Genomic DNA, 20,772 nt, shown 5'->3' with positions numbered 1-20,772 from the left:
CCCAGTATGCATATCTCTGTCTTCAGTGAGAGATTGACAATGGTGTGTGTGTGTGTGTGTGTGTGTGTGTTTTGGGAGGCAGGGGAGGGCAAGGAGAGGCCTTTTCTTTTTATCTAGTGTTGGTAAAACCAGTAATTGACTGTTCTTTGAGGATGAATCTAGGAAGAGCATGGAGAGGCTCTGGGAGGCCTCAGCTTTCCACACCAGCACGGAAGGCCTTTTTCAGGGTGGCACGACAGGCTTCTAATCCAGTTTCTGCCCCTAACTCTCTTGAGATTTGGGGCAAATCATTTGTCTTGGACCTTCATTTCCTATGTGTAAAGTTAAGGGATGTGACCTAAATGGATGGCTTTAATAGGTTCGACCTGCCCTTCTCATCTGCATCCACCTACCCTCTTTTTTGACCAACATACAAATGGGCCTTTTCCTGCTTGCCTGCACTATTTCTTTCACTAAGATTGCTGTATTTTGGTCTGAACTGCAGGGGGCGCTCTTACCCAGATTCCTCTGAATTAAGCAGAATTGTCCTTTCAGAGAACTGGGCCCACCTTTGAGTTCTAATGTCCTGTTTTCCAGCTTTCACAGTTATGCATAATGTAACAATAGGCCAAGACTCCTTTAAAACAGGAGATGAAATTTTATTTAATGGTTAAATTTAGTTAGGAAAAGATAAATGGGTGTACCATGGCTGGCTATCCTATTTTTGTGTCAGGTTTTGTGAGACACCTGCTAGCAAGGAGGACATGCAATTTAAAAATTTAACTTTCTTTTTGCCTAATCAAAAATGTTGGAATGGCCCTGATCCTTACCCAGAGCTAAGGCCAAAGACCGACACGAACCCCAGACAGCCCGTGTGCTCGGAAAGCAGAAGGCTGCAGCAGTGTGCGAGAGAAATACTGAGTGAATAAACCTGGCAGCATTGTTTGCCAAGACGTATAGAGCCTGAATGCAAATTAGCACAGGTTCGTGGGCCCGGGACTGAAAAGAAACGAGGCCAAGATGAAAAGGAATTGAGCTCGGAGCACATCACCCTCTTTATAAAGAATCTCACCACCCCCACCCCGGCCATTCCCACCCCCCCCCCATCCCCTCACGTGGACTCGGGGTTCCTCCAGCCGTGGATGTGCACCTCCTTGGGGGACGGTGGGGGTTGGGGGGTGGGGGGCGGCACTGGACCAGGCTCTGCGAGCTAGGGATCAGCAGCGCTCAACTCTGGGCGCCCCTTAGAGTCACCTGAGGAGCTTTGGGGAAACATCGATGCCCACACGTCACCTCAGACTCTGCCTTCTGAATCCGCAGGGAGGGGTTGGCTGGAGTGGGGGTGGGGGCAGCCTTGGGCGTCTTTAAAAGCTTCCAAGGTGATTCTCGCGTGAAGCAGAGGTTGAGAACTTCTATTCAGATAAATGGAACGACCAGTAGTGTTTAACTGCGGGATACTTCATTTAAGCATAGCTGCAAGTTTGCCTTATTGCACATCCCGGTTGATGAACAGCCCTTCACCTTCGCAGCGAGTCTCACTCTCTCTCCGGGTTGTTGAAAACTGGGTTAGGTATTAAACCCGCGCATCTGTGGTCACGTGATGGCGCCAGTCTCCTGGGTCAAGCACTGCCATTAAAACGAGGGCAGTCCTGGCCTTGCTTAAAGAGGCAAACTTTTCCAGGGGGCTCTGTTTCTGATCTAAATTCAGAGTTCCTTCCTAAAAAAAAATTCCTGTTTTCCCAGCTATAGACATAGGGAAGGAAGTAGATAGAATGAAAGGAAATCAGCCACTTTCATTTCTGGTTTTTGGTTTTAGTCAGTTCCCTTCTTGTATTTATTTAATGCCATCATACTGTATCTGCAAATGCCATAACATTTTAAAGATGCCCATTCTCTCCAATTTCAGTTCAACAGGAAGTGGGGAAGGCCACCACCTTGGAGTTCACCTTCCATGTCATACTCCACACTTGGTACAAAGAAGAAAATGCAGTTTCCCATTCAAACTCCCAGACCAGCCCACCACTCAGATTCTAAATGCACTAAGCCTGGATCCCAACAACATGTGGTCAATACATGTCAGGTCGTTTGTACCCAATGGTGGTCAGCAGTGGAATTCAAGGATCTCACTTGATGGCCTTTAAGAGTTCATTTACTCCCAAAACATGCTGAGAAATCCTAGGTGGCGTTTTCAGTTTAACTCTTGACTTAGGTAAATCATTTACTCCTCAGTTCTCTATGGCCCAATTTTTCCATTGGAATAATGGGGAAAATATTTGTCATCCAGTTCACAGGGTGATAACTAATTCATTGACATTTGATGTTCTTAGGTGAATGGGGTTTATAAGTACAAAGTTTAATTGTTTGCTAATCACCAATTAGTAAACATATTCATTCATAAAGAATTTTTGGAAGAGGGCTTTCAGGAAGGGACAGCAACAGAAAAATAGCTAGATATATTTTGAAAATATTTTTAGGGTAACTATAAAATAGCCTAAAATATTTTTTAGGATAACTTCGAAAAAGTCCCAAATATTTGATACTCTTTTTCTGAAAGCACCTAATTATGTGTGTGTGTGCGCGCGCGCGTTTGTCTAGAGCTACAGAAAAGTTCATGGGGTGGAAGGTGAGGGATGGAGTATCAACTTGGGAAACTTGATTTCCCATCCCATGGCTGCTACACCTTCCTGGTTATGATTCCACAAATGGCGGCTGTGGCCATGGGGACAGTTGGAGAGACCGGTTGTCTTCCTGATCCTCTTTGACACTTGCAGTGTCTCTTCTGATCGATATTTTGAACAGGGCATTTCCTGTCTGACCTGGCTCTGGCTGTCATGAGGTTATTGCCACAGAGGCAGGGAGTGAAGATTTAGTTGATTTAAAGAAGTAAAATGCCTCCTTGAATTCATGAGCTGAGGCAAAGGAAAACTGGAATCTCCCACTGAGCTTTGGGGCTTCACACCAGGGAGGATTGGTCTGTTACAAGCAGTAACACCACAGAAAGAGGAGACCTTGACTAAGGTAGAGAGAGGCTGATTCGTACAGGTGATTATATTATTTCCCAGGGAGCCCTGGACAGGTCACTGGGGCTCCGCTGGCAGCCTTCAAAGGTGTGGGTTCCTATCTGGTTTAGGGAAAGGGACTTCTCACTCGTCCTCCTGGAGTGCTACTGAAAGGAAGCCATATTTGGAGCTGATCTAAACCCAGTGCCCTGCGATTTAGTCTGCCTTCTCTTAGTAAGGAACACAATAATGATGCCAAGCCTGTGAAGACCAGGCACCCTGATGCTGATGTGTGAAGAAAATCGGGCTCTAGGCTGACCAAAATGTTTGCTGTTGCATTATGGAGATCTCAGAAATGGATTATAATGAAAGTTACAAAATAACTGTAACCACTCTTATTTATGCACTCCCACCAAGGAAAAACAAAGTCACATAAACAGAAAATATTTCCCAAAGGAAAAATCAGTTTCCTCTTTGTTGACCCGAGAAAGTTTACCACAACTCCATTCAAAACCTTCAGGCACTTGACTTTTTTTTTTTTTTTTTTTAATATCCATTACCTTTTTAATAAAAAGTAAAAAACAAACAAACAAAAATACATCAGTGTCCTGAATAGAACCTCTCTATGTAAAGTTCTCACTAAACAAATAAACAGGACCAGACAAAAGAAACAGAGCTGTGAATAGCAATAGGATATATTATGAAGCATTTATATATGTATGTATAATTATATATGAATGTGCGGGTATATGTGTGTGCACCTATGTATGTATAAATATGTAAATATTTGCCTACATACACATCACACACACACATATATTTATACTGACCTCTTTAGATTGAAGTCCAAGGCACTTTTTACAATGAACAGATTAAAGCCATTAATTTAGAACATAACTGTTTCTGGGTACATATCAATTTATGATGCCAATTTCAGAATTCACATCCTTCCTTGCCCACCTGGGAGTGTCTCTGGTTGTATAATGAATAAGAAAATTGGCTTAAAAGGAGACTAGGAATGTTTTTAGATGTTTAAATTGACTTCTCTTGCTAATTTCCTCTAGGGGAGTAGAGTTCTCACTATGGAATTCTGAGTTCTTCAAGAAAGAAACAGAAGAAAGGTCAACAGATACAGCTGTTTCTATGCTATGCTGAGCGGGAACCCAAGTGGCCTTTTGGGGACCTGCCCTGAGGGGGTCAGCTGATATTCTGATGGCCCTATCAGCTTTGGCTAAAAAGAAAAGCCTAAAAAGGGGCTTTGTGGTGGTTCAAGGCTCTGAAGTTAGCACTTTTAGAAAGAAGCTGGAAAAAGGCTGCCTCTTATGGACTTTACTATGCTTTATGTAAACCGTGAGTACATGCGTACATGCTATATGATTTCATGTAGAATTTTAAAAAGCATTTTTCTCTATCCTTATTATTATACAGGGATCTTTTTAATTGGAGCAACTATAGTACCAATTTGGCCATGCCTTCTTTTTACTTCATCAAATTATACCATAAATGAGGGTCTAGGAAGAAATGGTTTAGTTTTCCAATTATTAATGTGGTTGGTTACCATTGAGTGTGGTGAGGCCAGGGCTTCTCAATATTGGATGTGCATACAAAATTACTTGGGGAACTTGTTAAAATGCTGATTCTGATCAAGTAGACCTGGCATGGGGCCTGAGATTCTACATTTCTAACAAGCTGGTGCTGGTGCTGATGTTGGGGTGCTCCTGGTCTGCAGAGTGCATTTGGAGTAGCAGTGGTTAGCATATACCTGAATTACTGTCAAGAGGACTGGTTTCCACAAGTCAGGAATTTGTACTGGTTTCCTAGATTCTAGATTAACAACTTCAAGGGGGAAATGTCAGAACATACTTACTCTTTAAAAACACAAAAGTCTTAGTTAATCTGTGAAGTATTAGAAGGAAAAGCCAGAAGAGACAATTTGATTTAGTAGTGGAAAAGTATTAAGGGACAAATCAATGATCAAAGTACATTCATCAGTCAATTAGAAAATTGAGAATAAACTAATTTCCATTACCCAGTGAGTGAGTAGGCTGCTAAGAACAGGTGCCCTGGAGTTCTGATGGCTTTAATGGAGCTCAGTCTAATGTGTAACTGAGGAGCAATGCAGACACTGGGAGAATTTAGCTGAATAAAAAGGAAGCTTGTGAACAGGTTAAGTCTCAGCTACACAAGCTGCTTGAAGTTGGACATTTAGATATTATTTCTCTTTCATTCAGCATGAATAACTAATGCTATCGAGGCCCAAGCCTTATCTACATTTAAGCTCAGGTAATAGAGAGGATTCCAGCCTTTTTCTCAGGAGAAAACCTGTTGCTTTGGACTATCAGTTTATCTGTGTGCATTTCAGAGTTTGTGACAGGAGGAGAGACACACAGGCTCAGTTACATCTACTCTAATGCTACTTGGTTTGTACCTATATGAACTCCTTCCAAAGCAATGACAGCAAATAAAGATCCTCACTGGGAAGAGGTTCTCCGATTCTAGGAAATCTGTATTATAACAGAAACATCCCACTTTCCCCCAGAAATAGTCCGTTGGTCATTCAAAGAGTGGAACGGAGAAAGTCTACATTTGTGTTTTAGCTTCTATATGAGAGGGAGGGAATGGGTATCACAACTTGCTTAAGGACAGAATTTTCCACAATTTTGCCATAAAGGAAAACATCTCGATAGAAACTGTATTTCCTCCCAGCTAGAGTAAACTAGCAGCAGAGAAAGTCCATCTGTTTGCTGGTTCTTGTTGTGTATGTCCTGCTTCCTCTCATCACTCCCCTAGGAGCTGTGCTCCCTGTCGTTGACAAACATGGGGAAACCTTGTTCCCTCCAGGGTATCGTCAGCTCAGAAGAGCACATTGCATGTTGGGCTTTTATTTGGCCCTATGTAACCAGAATTCCAATCTCAGTTTTATTTTTACACAGAGAAACTCATAATGCCTAGAATTTTCAGACTTCTGGGTCCCAGGAGAACAGGACTTTTCCTTATGCCCAATTCTGACACTGCCAAAGGAAAATCGACTGGCTGACTTTGAATTTGAGATACATATAATTTACGTAATGGGCCCTTTGCATTTCTATAGAAGGAGCCTGCACTTTCATTAAATTGGCTTTGCACAGCTACTAAAGGAGTGATGGCTTTTAAAATCTCTTCTGAAATGACTTGATAGAATTTAGGGTAGAATTACTTTTCTAAGCTCAGAATAATGTTCTTTTCATCTCTAATACTCAGGTCTTGGAAAATGAGAATATGGCAGTTAAGAAGGCTGTGGCACGAGGACTGGTGTCAGGCTATCGCTAACCACGATGTGTACTCAGAAACAGTCATTGGGAGAGCAGGCTGACACTCAACCTGCTAAAGACTCATTTGATACAAAATGTTAATTGAAAGTTACAATATATTTTATAATATAGCAATATATTTCATAGTTAAAATAAACTGTTATGCTTTCTCCTATCAATAAAAAATAGCAAGCAGTACAGAGGCAAAGATGCAAATTCATATCGAAGCTCGTCTGATTCTGAATATAAACACTTTAGTTTTGGAGTTTGCCATGAAAATGTTTCCTCTATTAACATCCTGTCACCCTCTTTTGTTGTTCTCTTGTGGCCAATGCAGAATGGAGAGTCTGGGACCAAAATCGAGTTTTTGCGCCATTAAAAAAATGTTTCTGATGAAGGTGGATCAAAAACTGAGACAATATGACCCAGCTAGAGAAAGTCGTTTATTTCCTGTCCTTCTTCTGTGAAGCTGGAAGTTGGCTGTTCCGATCAGATTCACTTTTGATTTGTCACTGATTTTATTTTTGTTGTTTTTGGCTATAAAAATTCAGCATCTCTTTGGGATCATTAACTACAGGTTGGTGTTGACTTTTGTGCTTTTCCTCCACTAGCTTGGTTGTCATGACGTCTCTTTTGTTTGTTTCAACACATGGTCCAGACCCACGATGACAGCTTCCAGAATGCATTTCTCGGGCATGTAAACAACGGTTGCAGGGCACTCGGCACCTAGATTTGGAGGTCATATGTTGAAGATTTGACAATGGTTTTGTTCAGAGGGAACTCCAGTTCATGTTTGGGGGTTTTCCAGTAACGGTGTAAAGAAAAAAAAGATCACAGTTACTTTTTCTCTCTCTCTATCTGTAGATATTTATATAGCATTGCACTGAGCACTTTTTAATAAGCTTCAGTCTATCTCGGTAAAAATCTACATATTACTTGTTTGACAGGAGTGTAATGTTAGTTTCTCTTAATGCACCTTGGCACAAGCTTTCAGGCTGAAGAGCACCCACTATATTCTATAACCGGAGGCAGACTGTTAATATTGCTATTTCTGTAATACTCCTTTCTTAGTGGGAGCAGTGACCCCTCCCCACGATGTTTACTTTGGCGGCAGTAAAGAAGGAAGTGCTGCTGTCCAGGGCGTCATCAAGCCGACTGGCTGCAGGGGGAGAGGAGAGGCTGATCCCTGCCTACCCGGAAGTCACCAGATAGCTGTCTAAGGTACTGAAATCGAGCGCAAGAGTCAAGAAGGACAGCGAAATGACCACTAACCAACCTCGGTCTACTAGCAACTTTCAGGAAAGTAGAGTGACTATAAAAACCTGGGGACATCTTGTGGGATTTAAAAGAGTAATTTACAAAAAGTAGTAACCTACTGGTAGTGCAATGACTTCAGAGTGTCTCAATCGTGGTACTGTGAGGGTAACAACACCTTTTTCTGGGATGGAACACTGATTCTTAACCGAGGGAGGGGGGCACTGTTTGTTGAGTGACACTCTGAAGGAGGAGGGAGGTCCTGGAACTAGGCACTAATCCCATATTTCTCCCTGCTAATTTCACTACCAATGTGATACACAGTAAGTACTTCTTGTTAACTACTGAATGCATTCAAATGCAACATCAATGTGTGGACTAGAGAGTCAGGTCTGGGCTGCTGTTGATGACAACAGTGATTCCACTTCTTTATCTACTGAATACTTTGCACTTAGGAATATTAACTATTATCTTCATTTTTAAGTGCAGAGAAACTGAGGTATGAGGTGGTTATATTAATTGGCCAAGGATAAGGATCCAGTGTTAGAGTTTTATTTATTCTTATTCTGTATCTCTAGTTTTCTATTTCTGCATGGCTTATTCACAAGGAAAATTTAAGGGATGGAATCCCCAAATATATGAAAATGACTATTTCTTCAATGCCATTCCTTTTTGGCCTTTGGCAATAGCATTACCTTGGACATGCACAGCACTTTAGAATCTCCTTTCACATACCTTTTCTACATCTCCTAATTTAAGAGATTATTGTCACACCACTTGTCCACACTGAGGTCAGACAGTAGGTGGCACCTCAGGGCCTTACCTCTCCTGTTATTTTGGATTGTATCAAATCATTTCTAGAGATGGTAAATGTCATCGGGTTGGACACCATTATGAGGATAGGGCAAGAGCAGCTTATAGACACTTTATGACAATTTATTGGTGATGATCACACATACATAGCCTTTGACCCAAAGGTGCAGGTTTTGATTTGGACTTCAATCTAAGGAGGAGTGAGCCCCTAGGCTGGTATGATTTACTGACTTACGCTATGTCCTGAAATTCCACTGAGATTAGTGGTCTTAAAGTATCACAGTTCGTCCCCGACTTTACAGTACATGAAGCTATAATATGGCTTAAGCAATGAGGGGGTGGCTCTGTATTTCTAATTCAAGTGTCTAGATATTTTTTGAGAGTATTAGGGTGCATTTACCTGTCACTGAGTTATCAGAAAGCTTCTCAGAGGGGCTCTGCCACTGGGTCAGCCTTCCAGGAGTGGGCAGAACTTGATCAGTTCAATTATCAGAGTGAGGTTACTGTAATTAGTAGTTTTTAAGTAGAGCCAATTCTTGAATAGATCATTAAACCTCCTCCTCCAACAAACTTGAAAATAAGGAACAAAAAGGCATGGGATGAAAATCCACCTGCCCTTTCTTTCCATCTGACTGTGATACTGATGTGCAGGGGATTAGCCAAAAGATGGGCTGTAGGAACTAAAATCTGGGTGATCTCCACCCTGGATAATCAATGCCAAAGTCATCAAAGGTTGATTGTACTTGCAAAAGAATGGGTAACATCCCTACATAAAGCTAAAATACTAGTAGAGAAAAGTAGCCTCCCATTTACCATGGCAGGATCAGCATGCAGATTTGATCACTTAGTTTTTTGAAGAGTAAGTATTCTTTTGCCAAGGATAAAAACCGCACATCACTATTGCACTACCAATAGGTCCAGTCATGCTACAAATGCCCATGTGTTTCTAGGATGCCAGTGGCAATTGCTACTGGAAATGACCCCAACCCCTTCCTTGACTAGGCTGCTAGCTAGGCCTTCAGGCTTCACCTAAGTGTATGGCAGTAATGATGGGTTAAAGGAGGATTATCCACGGACCCTGATGGATCAGTGACAGTCTCTGTACCCTTCTGGGCAGGAGGAGTGGCAGAGGAATTTTGCATGTCATTGGTTTGAAATTATAACTAAATCCCTGTATATGCACATATACAGCACATACACACACACATCACAGGGTTACGGCAGAATGGAAAGGGCAAATAGGAGTCAGTGGTTGAGGTTGTGGGTTAAATGATTAGGATTGGCTAACCAGTCAGTGGTCTTCACTTTGTGAGATAGACCAATACCACAATCAAACTGCATGGTTATTTCATCTGTTCATACATTTGCTTATATGTTCTGCTGAACTGTCACTGAAAACAGTAGCACCATTCTTGGAACATAAAAAAGGGATGGGGAAGGATCGTTTGGATACACAATAGTTAAAGGAACAAGTTTGAAAAAAAAAAGAAAAGCCAACAGCAAGTGTGGCATCTGTGGTATGCAAAACAGCCAATGAAAATACTGGAAAGAGTTATCAAGATCAGCATGAGACCATTAAGGGAAAAACAACAGCAAGAACAAAAGACTAAAGAAAAGGTTTAGCAAGACACCCTATCTTCTCCAAAGAGTGAGTGCCTTTAGTTCTAGGTATGTCTACTTTTTTTTGTCCAGTGATTCCCTTGTCCTTAGAAGACCAGGTCCAGAGCTGCAGAAGAAAATCTCCCACAGCCAGACACCAGCTCTGAAAAGTTGATGACGTTTTGTTACAAAGCTAAACCCAGCACAGCAACTATACACAAATAACACCCTTTTGTTTCACTCTAAACAGATGAAATATGCCATACAGTATCATTTAATTCCCCATAAGCTTAAGTCAAAGACCTCAGAATGAGGAAAGTGATAAATATCACAATGGTGGCTTTCACAACGCAAACATACATGTGGTCATATCATGGGGTAATGAAAACTTTTTGCACCCACAAGCCTTCTCCTCCCAGTGCCTGACACTACACTGGATCCTGATGTTTCTGAAGTCTCCTGGAGTTGGAGATGTATTTGGATAGTTTTTGTACCAAGATTAACATGGCACAGTGGGAACAGGCTACTGATGGAACCACATCATCTTACCTTGCCCACAAGGTTCCCTAAGGACTCTCCTTATTCTCACAGTATTTCCTTTTGAGAGGACTTTGGTCATTTAGAAGGGACCACATGGGCCACTCATCATCACTTCTCCCAGCACAGCAGCTCTCGGCTGAGGCACTTGACCTCTTTGAACTCCTAATGTCTGGGCTGGAAACCTGTTTCTAGATAAATACAGCTCAGCAAATCCCCTATCAATACTTCTGTTCACTAGGCTTTCATTGGGTTGCACCTGCTTGTGCATGTGTGTGTACGCATGTGTGTGCACACACGTGCACAGATGCCCGGAGCCCCCTTCCTTACAAACACACACCTGGACGTGTGGTCCAGAAGAACACAGCTTGTTTGGATGTAAGAAGTAAACTCTGCATGGGCTGTTATTTTTGGAAGCCTGCTTATCCATCTGGAATGCCAACAGTTTTGGCTTGGCATTCCTCTCAAACCAAGCATGGTGCATATCCAGGGCAAAGCGACCTGTATTGTGTTTGAAGGGACATGAAAATTCAGGGAAGCTCAGAACATGACCAACCCAAGAAAAACTACCTGAACCCAAAGTACCCACATTCACTTACAAACCAATTCAACATTTAGAGTGCCTGCTGTGTGCAGGATAAGGTACCAGGTCCCTTCCTATTTGGGTTAAGTTAGAACAAGAAAGGACTGGGTTGAATGTGGGGTGTGTGTGTGTGTGTGTTTGTGCACACACGCACATGACATGCTTGCAAACACACAGGTTTATATGGGTATTCATATTGGAAGGAAAATCTGGCTTTCTTATTTTTCCGTCTAAATTGAGTTTTAGGATTGTATAAGATATGGGAGGAAATTACGTCTGTTTTGGCAAGTTGTGGGCAGCTCTCTTTAACTTCTGTCACCCAGAGGCTTCCTTCGACAAAAGGAAAGGAGAGAGGTGCGCTCGAGGACCCCAGTGGGGAGGTCCCTGTTTCCTAGGCCTGACGCGAGACCCCCTCCCCCAGCGGGACCTGCTTCTGGGCTTGCTTCACTGTTGGCTACTTCAGTGCATCTGACCCCCCCACCCCGCCACGTGAAGACCTGAGGTTGAGCGTGGATTTCTGTTCTCCACCAACTCTGCAGCAAGGGCCCTGCCAGAGGCGTCGCTTCCTGTCATCTCCTCTTCCCGCTCCCAAGTAGAGGCACCTAAACAGAGATTAGATTTCTGGTTTCAAGGCATATCGAACCAAGCACGCTGAATGAACATGAGTTAGTTAATTAGCTCGGTCTCTCTTCTTTACGTCCCCTGGTCTGAATGGTCCTTGGTGGCAAAGAGACCAGGAGAGAGTTGATTTGCATCTTAAGACCTATGGGTAATGCTTCTGGGCGGGGGGATTTTATTTAGCAACTGCTTGAACTTGTGTATGGGGTCGGGAAGGAGGTGGAGCTGACCCCGATCGGGCTGTCGGAGACTGGGGTGTGGGTGGTGCCCACTGCCACGCTGATGCCCCGAGCCTCGATGACGGCAGACAGGAGCTGCTGCTGCTGCTGGCGCAGGGTGTCGGCAATGAGCAGCGGCAGGGAATTGAAGCTGGCAGTGAGGTGTTCCAGCTTAGACTCTAGGCTGCCAATCTGCTTCTCCAGGTCTTCGCTCCGATCGTTGAGTTCTGTGATTAAGTCATACATGACGTTCTGCATCTGGACAGAGACGGAGGTGAGAGATGGAGAGACGACAGGTCAACACAGGGGAATCTGCAAAGGGAAAAATGAAACGCTCCTCCAAATTAAAATGGGAGCAACTTGCACACTGGCTATCTGGTGGCGGATCTGGTCAAGGAAGGAAAAACAGTTAACTTTCCCGGAGACATGGAGGCTGATGTAGGCACAACAGTTAATTTTTTTTTCTTATTACAAAAGTAATGCATGTTAATTATATATATAAAAAAATTTTAATGTGTATAAAGGAAAGGAAGCAGCAATTTTTTCTTAAATGGAGTCCCTAACCTAACTACTCCCAACCTCTCAATTCATATGACTGCTGGCATTTAACAATTAAAGAGAGAGAACTGTGGTGGGGCATGGACAAGGAGATGGACTTAAATTTGGTAGGCCAGGGTTCAAATACCAAGTCTGCAGCTCACTAGCAAGGTACCCTCAGTCAGGTCACTTAACCTCTCTGAACCTCAGTTTCCTTACATGAGTAAAATGGGAGTTAATAATAACCACCCATACTTAGTTATTGCCCACTCCCACCCCCCATCTATTTCCAGCCAGAACGTCACATGTAAGTCACAGCATGTCACCCCTCTGCTCAAAACCCTGCAGTGGCACCCACTGAACTCAGAACATGTTTGACCCACGAGGCACTGCTTCCTCGTTACTGCTGGGAACTCCTATCTTTACTCCCCTGTCCATCACCTCACAGTGCTCTCACTGCCTTGCTGCTTCTTGTGCCCTCCCTGAGGGCAGGCTCCTGTCTTAGGGCTGTTCCTTTTGCCTGGAAGCCTGCGGTGAATGGGGGGAGACCTGCCTGGCCCCCTTCAGGCTGAGGCACTCATTCCCCAGCTGCTTGGAGTCTTGCCTGCTGACAGCTCACACGGCCAGAGGAAGCCGCCTCGCTCGCGGTTCCAGCCTCCCCGCCAGGCAGTCAGTGCGGAGGTACAAAGGCCTGGCCGCTTTGCCACAATTTCGGACATCACTGAAGGGCCATTCCATCTCCAGAGCTCCCCGCGGAGCTGTGGCCTTTGTTGACAGCATCACAGTCAAACTCTCCTTCTGCCCAATCCTGCTTCCCTCCCTCCCTGACAGGTGTTGTCCTGGGGGCTCTGCCCAATAAACTCCCTGCACTCATTGCTGTCTCGGAGCGTTCAGGGAACCTGACCTATTAGCCAGGCCCTTCCCCCATATGTGCCAGGGCTAAAGCTTTCAGCTCCTTCAAGTCTTCCCTTAAGAATCATCTTCTCAATGAAGCCTTCCCTGATGCCCTAATTAACACTGCAACTTTCCCCCCACCTCCCTGTGCTCGGCCTTTTCTTTTTACATGGTGCTCAGCATATTCTGATACGTTAGATAATTTGCTTATATCTTATATTTATTATTTATTATTGTCTCCCATTGGAAGGTAAGCTCCTTGAGGGCAGGATCTTGGCCTGATCTGTTCGTTATTGTATCCCAAGAGCCCCAAACCAGTGTCTGGCACATGGGTGAGGCTCAATTAATATTTGTTGATGGACAACTGTATGTAAATGTGCTTAGCAAGGGTATCTGTCTGCTCATGATTGGCACTAAAAGATGTTAGACCAAATGAATGAATAAAGTACTGGCACAGGTAAAAATCACTATCCCTCCCATCCTTCTCCTACTTTGACAGGAGAAATATGATTGTCACCCAGACTAGGATTCTCTGCAGATCAACAAGGGAAGCTGGGGAATGCGTGCCTCACCCTGGAGAAGTTTTGACTGATGGGAAAAAAAAATTGTGCCACAAAATATTTCCACATATCTAAAAGATTCCTCAGCATTTACCCCCAAGACCATTCCGAGTGACTAAAGGGAAGGAAAGAGCACTTCTGAGGGGGCCTCACCCATTGCCTGCCTCTGTGGAGAGGGTGCTCAGTATGGTTTTGTGAATGATACTGATGGAGGTGAAGAGAGCATGAGAGCAAAAAATGGGGTGCCCCCAGGGAACTTATGATAAAATGTAAGAATAAATTAAAATTGCCATAAGACCAGGCCAGAGCAGAGCTAAACAAAGGCTTCTCATTCCGAATGCACGTTCTCCTGTCCTAAATCTGCCCTTCACGACAGGGCTCCTGGCCTCCCTGATTGGCACTGCCAGGCTGGAAACCTGGCTGTCATCCTGGACACCTCTCGTCCCCTGTCCCTCACATCCCACCAGTCCAAAGTCAAGCCAAGATAGTGGTTAAAATGAGAGTTCGTGTTGTATGTATGTTACCACACTGTTTAAAACAAACGAAAAGTCCTACCTCTAAATATCCCTTGAATTCAATCCATTGAATGATGACTAAACCACTGTGCCAGTTTGAAAGTATTCTGTCCCCCCAAACGCCATTATCTTTGAAGTAATCTTGTGTGGGCAGACCTATCAGTGTTAATTAGATTGTAGTTCTCTGTTTCCATGGAGATGTGCCCCACCCAACTGTGGGTGATGACTCTGATTGGATAGTTTCCATGGAGGTATGGCCCCGCCCATTCAGCGTGGGCCTTGATTAGTTCACTGGAGCACTATATAAGCTCAGACAGAAGGAGCGAGCTTGATACATCCAAGAGGGACACTTTGAAGAATGCTCTAGAACTGAGAGAGGAGCTTCAGCTTACAGAGACATTTTGGAGATGGCCTTGGAAAGCAGTCTTTTGCTCCGGAGAGGCTAAGAGAGGACAAATGCCCCAAGAGCAACTAAGAGTGACATTTTGAGGAGCTGAAGCCTAGAGAGGAACATCCTGGGAGAAAGCCATTTTGAAACCAGAACTTGGAGCAGACGCTGGCCACGTGCCTTCCCAGCTAATAGAGGTTTTCCAGACACCATTGGCCATCCTCCAGTGAAGGTACTCGATTGTTGCCTTATTGGACACTTTATGGCCTTAAGACTGTAACTGTGTAACCAAATAGATCCCCTTTTATAAAAGCCAGTCCATCTCGGGTGTTTTGCATTCTGGCAGCATTAGCAAACTAGAACAACCACTTTAGTTCCAAATGATGCTGTCACCCACCTGGGCCATCGGCTCACCTGGACAACCACAACAGCCTCCCAAAGGGTTTCCTGGACTCCACCCTGGCCACCCAATATCCCTGTTGATCCTTCCAAAGCACAAATCTGAGCAAGTTGCTCTCCTGTTAAAACCTTTCCATGGCTCCCCACTGCCCTCGGGATCAAGGCAGGTAAAGTCCTCTTCTCTGTCCTCTGCTTCCTTCTCCAGCCTCATCTCCCACCACTGCCCCTTGCTCCCTCACTCTAACACACCGAACCACTCTCCATGCAGGACGGTGCACTGCCCTCTCCCCTTTCAGGCCCAGAGTCCAGTTGTTCCCTCTGCTGAGAGCATCTGGTCCTTGCTCTTTCCCTGGTTTATTCCTAGTCATCCTGGGGACCACCCCAGGCCGCCTTAGAAGCCCCCCTGCATGCTCTCCAAACTCCCTTTACTCACCTCTCCTGTGGCACTGCACTGCCCTGTGTGGTGGCTGTGCAGGGCCTGACTTGTACACTAGTAGGTGTTTAGTAAATAGTTGTTGAATTCATGAACAGAGAAAGAAAATGGGAACCAGGAAAAGAGAGAGGAAGGAACAGAGAAAAAAGGAGAGTTGCAGAAGGAAACACTGGGAGTGTTCACACCAGCGCCCACCAGGGAGAAGGCACCTCGGCTGATGGGCTCAGAGGAGCCCCCCAGCCCCCAGCAGGCCGTGGTAACAGATGCTGCCATGCACTCAAGTAATACCGTTACGTGTTACTGAGCAACTTTCTGATTATAATTTGGCTTCCCTTGTTGATCTGCAGAGAATCCTAGTCTGGGTGACAATCGTATTTCTCCTGGCAAAGTAACAAATGACACCCTGGCTCCGTACATCAGTCTTGGGAGCAGGAGTCACGTGGATCTTCACAGGCCAGGGGTGTTGACGGATAAGCGCCTGTGTCTGCAGCGGCAGAGAGCCTCCCCTCTCCCCTGAGCTACTGTGATTCTTTGGGCTGCCAGTGACACCCTGATCCTATTTCACCTTAAATTTCAAGTTACTCAGGAAAACACAGAAACCATTGATGTCCTCAGGGGCCAAGGAAGCAGGAAAGAAAGTGAGAGAAAAAAGAGGCATAAAAGAAGGTGGCAAAATATGAGATGACAGAGAGGAGATGGGGGGAAAGGAGTTGAAAATGCAGTGAAATTTCCCCAGCTGACTACCTGTCCCACAAGGGAATCAGCTGGAGCAGCAAAAAGAGGAGTCAACAGAGGTGGGGCGAAGGCAGCCCCTCTCCGGCTAGCTCTGTCTGCAGACCCAAGCACTGTAATCCTCCTGGATGTCCTTAGAGGAGAGGGTGACTGGAGAAATGAAAGTGCTTTCTTTATTCATTAACATTCACAGAACCTCCTCAAGGCACACATTTTTCCCGGAATGGACAAAATCACAGATTTATTTGACAGAAGGGGCACCCTGATGAGCTCCGGACTCCCAGTGCGGGCTCCTGGGTTTCAGCCCCAGCGCTGCCACCTGCCAACTGCCTGACCTTGGGATGGTCACTTTGTTCCTTGGGCTCTCGGTTTTCTCATCACAGTCATAGGTGGAACTACCATGTGCAAAACCCTTTATAGATTACAAGGCATTTTCCTAGATATTTAGTTGAGCCTCAGATGGCAGGAATCATTTTCACATTTCAACTGAAGCTATCAAGGAGTCCTCCCAGCTCTGTCACCCTATAACTATTCAAAATAGAAAACAGTATTTGGAGGCCACATGCCTTATTCTTAATCTAGAGAGGACCAAAGGGCAGGGGTGGGAGTTGAAAGGATGTAGCACAAGGGAAGAAAAAGGGAGAGAATATGGCTTTATTTTTCTCCCTTGTTCTTCTGCTTGGTGATGGGATGCCAGGGCAACCGGGGGCCAACGTGAAATAGGCTGAACTGCTGCCAGGACCTTGGGAGACCCTCCTGGAGGAAAAGACAGAGACTGGAAGAAGGTCAGAGTTCACCTCCTCTCTAGATCTCACACCCCACCACCCACAGGGCCCTACAGAAATCTATCCCTAACCCTTTCCTGCACACTCCCAAATTATGTATGGTTTAGTCCACCCAATTCACATGAGAGTGAATGCACTGTGGTTTTTGCTTCACCCTTTCTGCTCTGCGCTGGGTCCCATCCCTATGAGAGGCAGTGGGCAGGACTACAAAAACGAAGGCTCAACGGTCCAGTTTGTTGCTATTCCCGGGAGAACATGGCCACTTCAGTGTGTCCTGGCAGGTGCGAGGTGAGGATGGAAACATTGCTAGTTGTAGGAGAAACCTCTTGGGTATCTTCCAGGCTGTTGGGCATTCTGTAATCTCAGAGAACCACTCCTCATTGGAGGCTGGCCCTCTGTGCCACGTTTGCCCAACTTGGCCTTCTTCCTGGCCACAGCTGATGGGTCCAAGGGAGGGCACATGACCTAAAGTGGCCAGTCCTAGCATCCTTTCTGACATTCTAGAATCAAGACCAATAGGAGGCCAATTGCCTGTGGCTAGAACTATAGTCTGGCCTCTCGGGATTGGGGGCCTGCTGTAGTCTGCCATGGAGACAGGAGGCATAGAGAGCTGTAAGGGGAGAGGAGGGGAGGGGAAGGAAGGAGAGGGGAGAGGGAGAGAGAGAACTGAAGCAGGCACTTGAACAGAAGGAGAGAGAAGATGGTGAGACAGTACTTTCTAGGCTGTGAGATTTTTCTAGGTCCCCATACTAGTCAGTTCCTTTCCAAAGTCCAACCACATCCCTGCTTTGAGCTTCTGCCTGGAATAAGACTCCCTCATGTCCTCATAATAAATTCCTCCACGTTAAGCCTAGTGCCAGTGGGGTTCTGCTATGGGAACACAAGGGTATTACCCGGCACACTCCAGGACCCAGGGCATTCTCTCTGCCCTTCAGTACAAGTTCCATTCCTGCCTGTCCCCTGTTCCCGGCTCTCAGGAACCCGATACTCCACCTAAGCACCCCTCCTCTAAAAGCACCCAGGCCTCTGGGCTTCTCCCCAACCGTGCCAACCACTTGTCCCCTGATTGAAGTCCTCACAGGTTCGGAAGCCCTTTCTTTGCCTTGCTCTCTTTATTGAACAAGGCTTGTGCACGTGGTCCAACAACCAGTAATTTCTCTGATTGCACCCTCTTTTCAAAGGGTACTTAATTTGCCCGAGGGAGTTTCTCTCGCTTACCCAGGGAACGTGTTCCTTTATGATAACTGACATCTGCTGGAATGTTCTGCCAGCCTGGCCTTGTGCTGTACACTTGATGCACAGTTTCCATCCAGCGGCAATGAGGAGGGGGAGCCAAGGAGGGGGAGGCCCCTTTTTGCAGTGAAATCTACACTCGGCTCTGCCAGCAGTGCAGCCTTTGGTCCCTTCCCTTTAGTGATTTGCAAGAGGAGCACATTTCTTTGCAGTATTTACAGCAGTTCAGTGCCAGAAACGCGAACTGACAGTGTGATATCAAGCCCGAGGCTCTCAAAGGAGGGCTCTCGTTTTCTGGCATTTTCATGTTCATCAGTGACTATCTGCCTCTTGAGAAGTCAAAGGAATGCACCCCTGCCCCCATCTGGGGCCAGAAAAAATGGGTTTTAAGGATTGGAGGGGGCAGGAAAAGAAACTTTCAAGTATAACAGCAAACTGGAATGCTCTTCAGTGTAACCTTGACCATGACCATGACCATGATCACCGTCCTGGTCTGTGGCCATATGCTGCACCGCTATGCAAACTCAAGCTCATCTTTAGGAGTCCCTCAAGGCCAGCTAATAAAATAACCCACTAAAAAGATTTAATAGGTCAGCTAATTAATCCCAAGCAAAGACGAATCTGAGCTATACAACTTGAGAGATGAAGGCTAAAGTTTAGAAGACAACAAAACATGCTGGTAGACTATAAACGTCGAGAGCTTGAACCAAGATTGTTTTTTAACCAAGGAGAAAGTGTTTGCTTCCTGGCCCTGTCCCATACAGTCTGGATATGCCAGGTCTTCACAGCTGCAGCTAAGTCTAAAGGCCAGTCCCTGAGAACTCTTCATGGGTGGCTTCAGATTCTGCCACTCACCTTCGAAAGGTCCACCAGGGTATTGGCTTGGTCACTCAGCTTCCTCTGCTCCATCTTGACGCTCCTCGCCTGGGGAAAGGTCATAACAGTCAGACCCTCCAAGTGCACACTGAGGTTTTAACCCCACTAGCAGTTTCTACATCCGTTTCAAATAATCTAATTTGGAACCCAGCATGGGAACCTGAACACGAGGGTAACAACTGATCAGAATCAAGGGCTTGTCGGGTTCCCCAGTCATTTAATTTCCTCACTTCTCTCCAACCATTTCCCCCCTCTCTGCTTTTGCCAGTTCTGTGCCTTCCACCTGGAAAGCCCCACTCTCAACCTTTCAGGGTTTCTCCAAACCTCCCAGTCGGAATAAATGTTGTCATCTTCTGCTTTTCCACTATACTTTTTAAATACGTCTATTCTAGAAAGCACTGGTCACCATTTGTTTTGCTTTGGATTGTAATGTGCATGCATATGTGTGAGTGTTGTGTATATATGAAGATTGTGGGAGCTCTTAGAGGGTCTTACTTTATTTTATTTTATTTTTTCCCCATCTTCCACATCTCTCTGCCCAATGCCTGGCTTATGGCAGGTGCAAAAAAGTGAACAAACAGATGGTCTCATCTGGGCCTGGTTCTCTGTCCCCAGTGATGCTCAGTGGAACAGAATAGATTTCTTCTGCACCTCCCAAGTATATGAGAAGATACTGATGGAGCTGTGGGGGTCCCACCACCTGCAATTCCATCAGCCAATGGCTAAGCTGCCCTGGCAGACTCACTGGTGGATAGCTTGGAGGAACTTCCTCTGATGTTTCCTGACTTTGGCGTGGTCAATCTTCTTTAGCAGCTTTGTGTGTTTATAGATTAGCCACGTTTCCCGGAGAACATTGGCCGCAGCGTTCTTGATCTGAGGCAAAATAAATAAAGCAGGCTGCCATCAGGTTAATTTTCCAAGGTTCACGTAATATGTTTTCCACCTGTGCTAATATAGTCTAACTTCTAAAGAAATGATGCTGCAGTGATCTATTTCCTTAATCAAAATCATGAACTCTGAGAAAAGATAATTAAAGTCCATCTCTTATTAAACCTGTATTGGACACAGTAGGCTGGAACCTGAGGTGGAGAGGTGCTTCTTTGTTACTTTCTTAATTATTTCAGTACTTCCTTGCAACTGCTGTTCCCCAGGCTATATTTAGTCAGGCTCCATTACCAAGACCTTGAGGCCAGGGGCACGCTTGGAATAAATAAATATAAGCCACCGCTGCCCTGTGTGCAGAGTCTCACACTCTACCTGAGATTTCCATTTCGTGCACGTGGTAAATTCCTTGGATTTGGAGAGTAAATGGATTTGCTATCAGCTGGAGATTTTAAAAGGCCTCCGGGAGGAAATGGCTTTCCCACCAAACGGCACTATCCATATCAACAAGTCCATTGTTTCCCTTCCCTAGTGGCCAAAAGACATTTACACTGCAATTTTACATGTAAATGTAATTGGAAGGAAACGGAAATAATTTCAAAGCCATGACTGAAAATCAGAGAAGATATTTAGGTGCGAAACCCAGAG

General features: G+C 45.1%; 1 protein-coding gene across 1 annotated transcript in view; it reads right to left on the bottom strand.

The window, feature by feature from the left end:
* Window positions 1–3,523: 3,523 nt before the first annotated feature.
* KCNN3 (potassium calcium-activated channel subfamily N member 3) overlaps window positions 3,524–20,772 on the bottom strand; it is a 177,982-nt gene continuing 160,733 nt past the window's right edge. The window contains 3 exon segments of the mRNA XM_037825857.1: window positions 3,524–12,148; window positions 19,222–19,290; window positions 19,984–20,115. Of these exon segments, the coding sequence (XP_037681785.1) occupies window positions 11,852–12,148; window positions 19,222–19,290; window positions 19,984–20,115 (498 nt within the window). The 3' untranslated portion in view covers window positions 3,524–11,851.

Source organism: Choloepus didactylus, chromosome 2 (assembly GCF_015220235.1).
Source record: "Choloepus didactylus isolate mChoDid1 chromosome 2, mChoDid1.pri, whole genome shotgun sequence".
Lineage (NCBI taxonomy): Eukaryota > Metazoa > Chordata > Mammalia > Pilosa > Megalonychidae > Choloepus > Choloepus didactylus.
This window is presented reverse-complemented; position numbering and strand designations above follow the sequence as displayed.